Source organism: Mytilus trossulus, chromosome 7, assembly GCF_036588685.1.
Source record: "Mytilus trossulus isolate FHL-02 chromosome 7, PNRI_Mtr1.1.1.hap1, whole genome shotgun sequence".
NCBI classification, from domain to species: Eukaryota; Metazoa; Mollusca; class Bivalvia; order Mytilida; family Mytilidae; genus Mytilus; species Mytilus trossulus.
The window spans coordinates 65,388,087-65,391,245 of NC_086379.1; the positions used below are offsets into that span (position 1 = coordinate 65,388,087).

The 3,159-nt window shown below is 30.8% G+C and overlaps 1 protein-coding gene across 1 annotated transcript; it reads right to left on the minus strand.

The window, feature by feature from the left end:
• Window positions 1–574: 574 nt before the first annotated feature.
• Window positions 575–2,978, minus strand: LOC134725586 (uncharacterized). The gene is made up of 2 exons (XM_063589529.1): window positions 2,802–2,978; window positions 575–1,722 (listed from the first exon to the last, which is right to left on the minus strand). The coding sequence occupies exons 1-2, from the start codon at window positions 2,939–2,941 to the stop codon at window positions 1,428–1,430; spliced, it is 435 nt and encodes a 144-aa protein (XP_063445599.1). The 5' UTR covers window positions 2,942–2,978; the 3' UTR covers window positions 575–1,427.
• Between the last annotated feature and the right edge of the window lie 181 nt (window positions 2,979–3,159).

Consider the following 3,159-nt stretch of genomic DNA (forward strand, 5'->3'; position numbering starts at 1 on the left):
CTCACTTTTTGCAATTTTGTAATGCAATATGGCTGTCGTCAGGCTATAGATTGAATACCAGCTGCTTCCCTTTGAATTTAAAGCCAATCTAATCAAAGTTTGCAGACATAATGTATGGTAAACCTACTAGGGTGTAGTTGATTTTTGAGACCATAAATTTACTAGACTCGCTATTGTGAGTATTACACAATTTTCATGTTTAAAGCTGAAACACAGAATAGCAAGCATGGTCTGTATGAGTATATCTCTAATTCTTGTACTTCAGTGGTTGTCATTTGTTGCTGTAATGTTAATATATTTTGTTTATTGTTTTGTATATTTCTCAGATATAACTTTTCTAATTTGAATTTTTTACATTCATCATGTGGGGGCATTTTATAGCTTGCAATGCAGAATTTGTATTGCTCATTGGTGAAGGAAAATGGTGACAAGTTTCTTATGACATTTCATCTCTGGTGAAAAGTTGTCTCATAGGTAGTCATATATGATATCCATCATCTATTTTTTTCAAAGCTACTTTAATATGACTAAGAAGGCAAACAGAAAAAGTATAATTAAATTATCAAAATTCTTTCTTTCTAATGTTTATTAGAATAAATGTCTATAAAATTCAAACAATTACAAAATTCTGTAATTCAATTTGATGGTCATCAACATTAGTTACTGAATGAACCTAAAACAGTTGTTAGAAAAATATCACAGAACAAATGCATCACAGATAGATGTCATAAAATTGAGAATGGAAATGGGGAATGTGTCAAAGGGACAACAACCCGACCAAATAAAAAAACAACAGCAGAAGGTCACCAACAGGTCTTCAATGTAGCGAGAAATTCCTGCACCCGGAGCCTCCTTCAGCTGGCCCCTAAACAAATATATACTAGTTCAGTGATAATGAACACCATACTAATTTCCAAATTGTACACAAGAAACTAAAATTAAAATAATACAAGACTAACAAAGGCCAGAGGCTCCTGACTTGGGACAGGCGCAAAAATGCGGCGGGGTTAAACATGTTTGTGAGATCTCAACCCTCCCCCTATACCTCTAACCAATGTAGAAAAGTAAACGCATAACAATACGCACATTAAAATTCAGTTCAAGAGAAGTCCAAGTCTGATGTCAGAAGCATATTTCAGCAGTTTAAAATTATCCTTCAGAAAAAAAATGTAGTTTTGTGGTACATGCAAAAAACTCTATAGAATTATGTAGATACAAGTAAATTGGTTCATTTTGTTATTTAAAATTTTTGTTTTTTATGACATACAGGTAACATAAATTAATACAAAACTGCTGTAGTACGATTTTAATACTGGTTATTTTTTGTAAGATGGTCAATAAAAATATCAATCATTAAATTTGAGAAATCTATCTAATCCACATCAACTAGGAAATAATCATCAAACAAATTTAGCATGGTCTAGTCATCATAATGAATTGAGGTGCTCTAAGTATCTTTTGCCTACATATAACAATCCAGCTCCAGATGCAAGTCCTAATAAAGTCCTAAACACTGGCACATCTGGTACAACATGTTTGGCAGTCGCCCATAATAATACTGATCCAAAGTTGAATATACATGTTCCAAATACAGAATACATTATTCTATCCCTATTTGATAATGCTTGAAGATGTTTCTGGTTGTACATGTACAGTCCTAGTCCTATGTGAGCATTGAACCAAATAGAATTGGCCAATGCAATATCTTTATCACCAACCACACTGAAAATATAAATTGGTGAGAGTTAGAATTAAAATAAAACTTTTAAGCAGAGATCTGACTTCCTGTTATATAAATGCAGTCAAATTTGATTTGATTGGAATAGTTATCAATGTATATTGGGGTGGATATATATCACTTATTAAAATACATTTCAAGTCTTTCTAAAACAGGTATTTTACATTCATTTGATTATGCCTTGAATTAGGCTTCACATTTCTTTTAAAAATAGTGTTTTAGATTCTTTTATAATCATGATAATTCAACTGTGATATAATTAAGTACTTCATCTTTTTTAGATATCAATCCACATAAATAAAAGTAAATTTATTGAAGCCTTATCCAATAAATTAAAGAAAGACATCAAGTCATTGACTTTCATGAAATTGCAATCCACCATCTTTAGTCATGTTCAATGTCAAATACAAATTTCATACAACAATTTTAAAATGTTTTCGTAAATACAACCCCTATACTACCTTAAAATGATCTTTCATGGTTGGTCCTCTTGCGTTTAAATTTATATTAAACAATATATATAATACATCTCTGATCAGTTCTTAATATGTTAGTAATAAGTTCTTTTTTTGTGGTCAGCCTGTTTCTACTTTTACATCACTTTTTAAAAAAAAATGACAACAAAAACACTTTTCGTTACATAATTTCTAGGAAAATAAAATCAAAACATATTACTTCAAAAACATAAATCTGATAAATGAAAATATTTTGTTTTGAAGAAGGATAATTAGCTTATTTGAAGGAAAAAAATGCTCTTCGAAGGATTTGATTGGGATAGTTTTCAAAATATATTGCCTGATTGGTGTTCAATATTGTAGCAGCTACATATATTTACATCATGTAAATACAGCCATGTAGATTTTTGACTACTGAAGTATAGCTAGCCTAGCTACTAAATATATCTAGATAGCCATACGTTCAGTAATCAAAAATATATGTAGCCCTGTGTAGCTACTAAGATATTGAAAGCAACCCTTTACTTTTCTTAACGTCCAGTGGCAAGCATTTCATACACAAAAAGAAAGTCTATGTCTTGATCTTTTACAATCATCTTTCAACTCACTTTGAGAATTCTCTAGGGTTCATGATATTCAAAGAAAATATTTCATAGCTAACAGCTCCTGCTATAGGCAAATATTTAAAAGCAATGTCTTCTTTGGACAAGGACATTTTCGTGTCCTTGCTATCATCTGTAGTTTCCATTGCTGGTGCTCGATAAAGCGCTGAAGAGACAAAGATCCTATGTGTTTACCTGAGATTTGTGGTCTTTTGTTGTGCATTAAAGATTTTGTTTCGAAAAAGTAATAGAAAATTTGAAACATTTAGAAAATTTTGAAATTTATGTTGTGTAGTTTTCTATGTGACATTAAATTTTTCTAGTTATTAAATGGTTTCAAATTAAGATCGTCTGTTCAAGCGTC

Coding starts and splice junctions, on each gene's coding strand:
- LOC134725586 (XM_063589529.1), bottom strand. CDS start 2,941: ATGGAAACTACAGATGATAGCAAGGACACGAAAATGTCCTTGTCCAAA. Junction 1,723..2,801: donor AACCCTAGAGAATTCTCAAA/GTGAGTTGAAAG, acceptor TTATATTTTCAG/TGTGGTTGGTGATAAAGATA.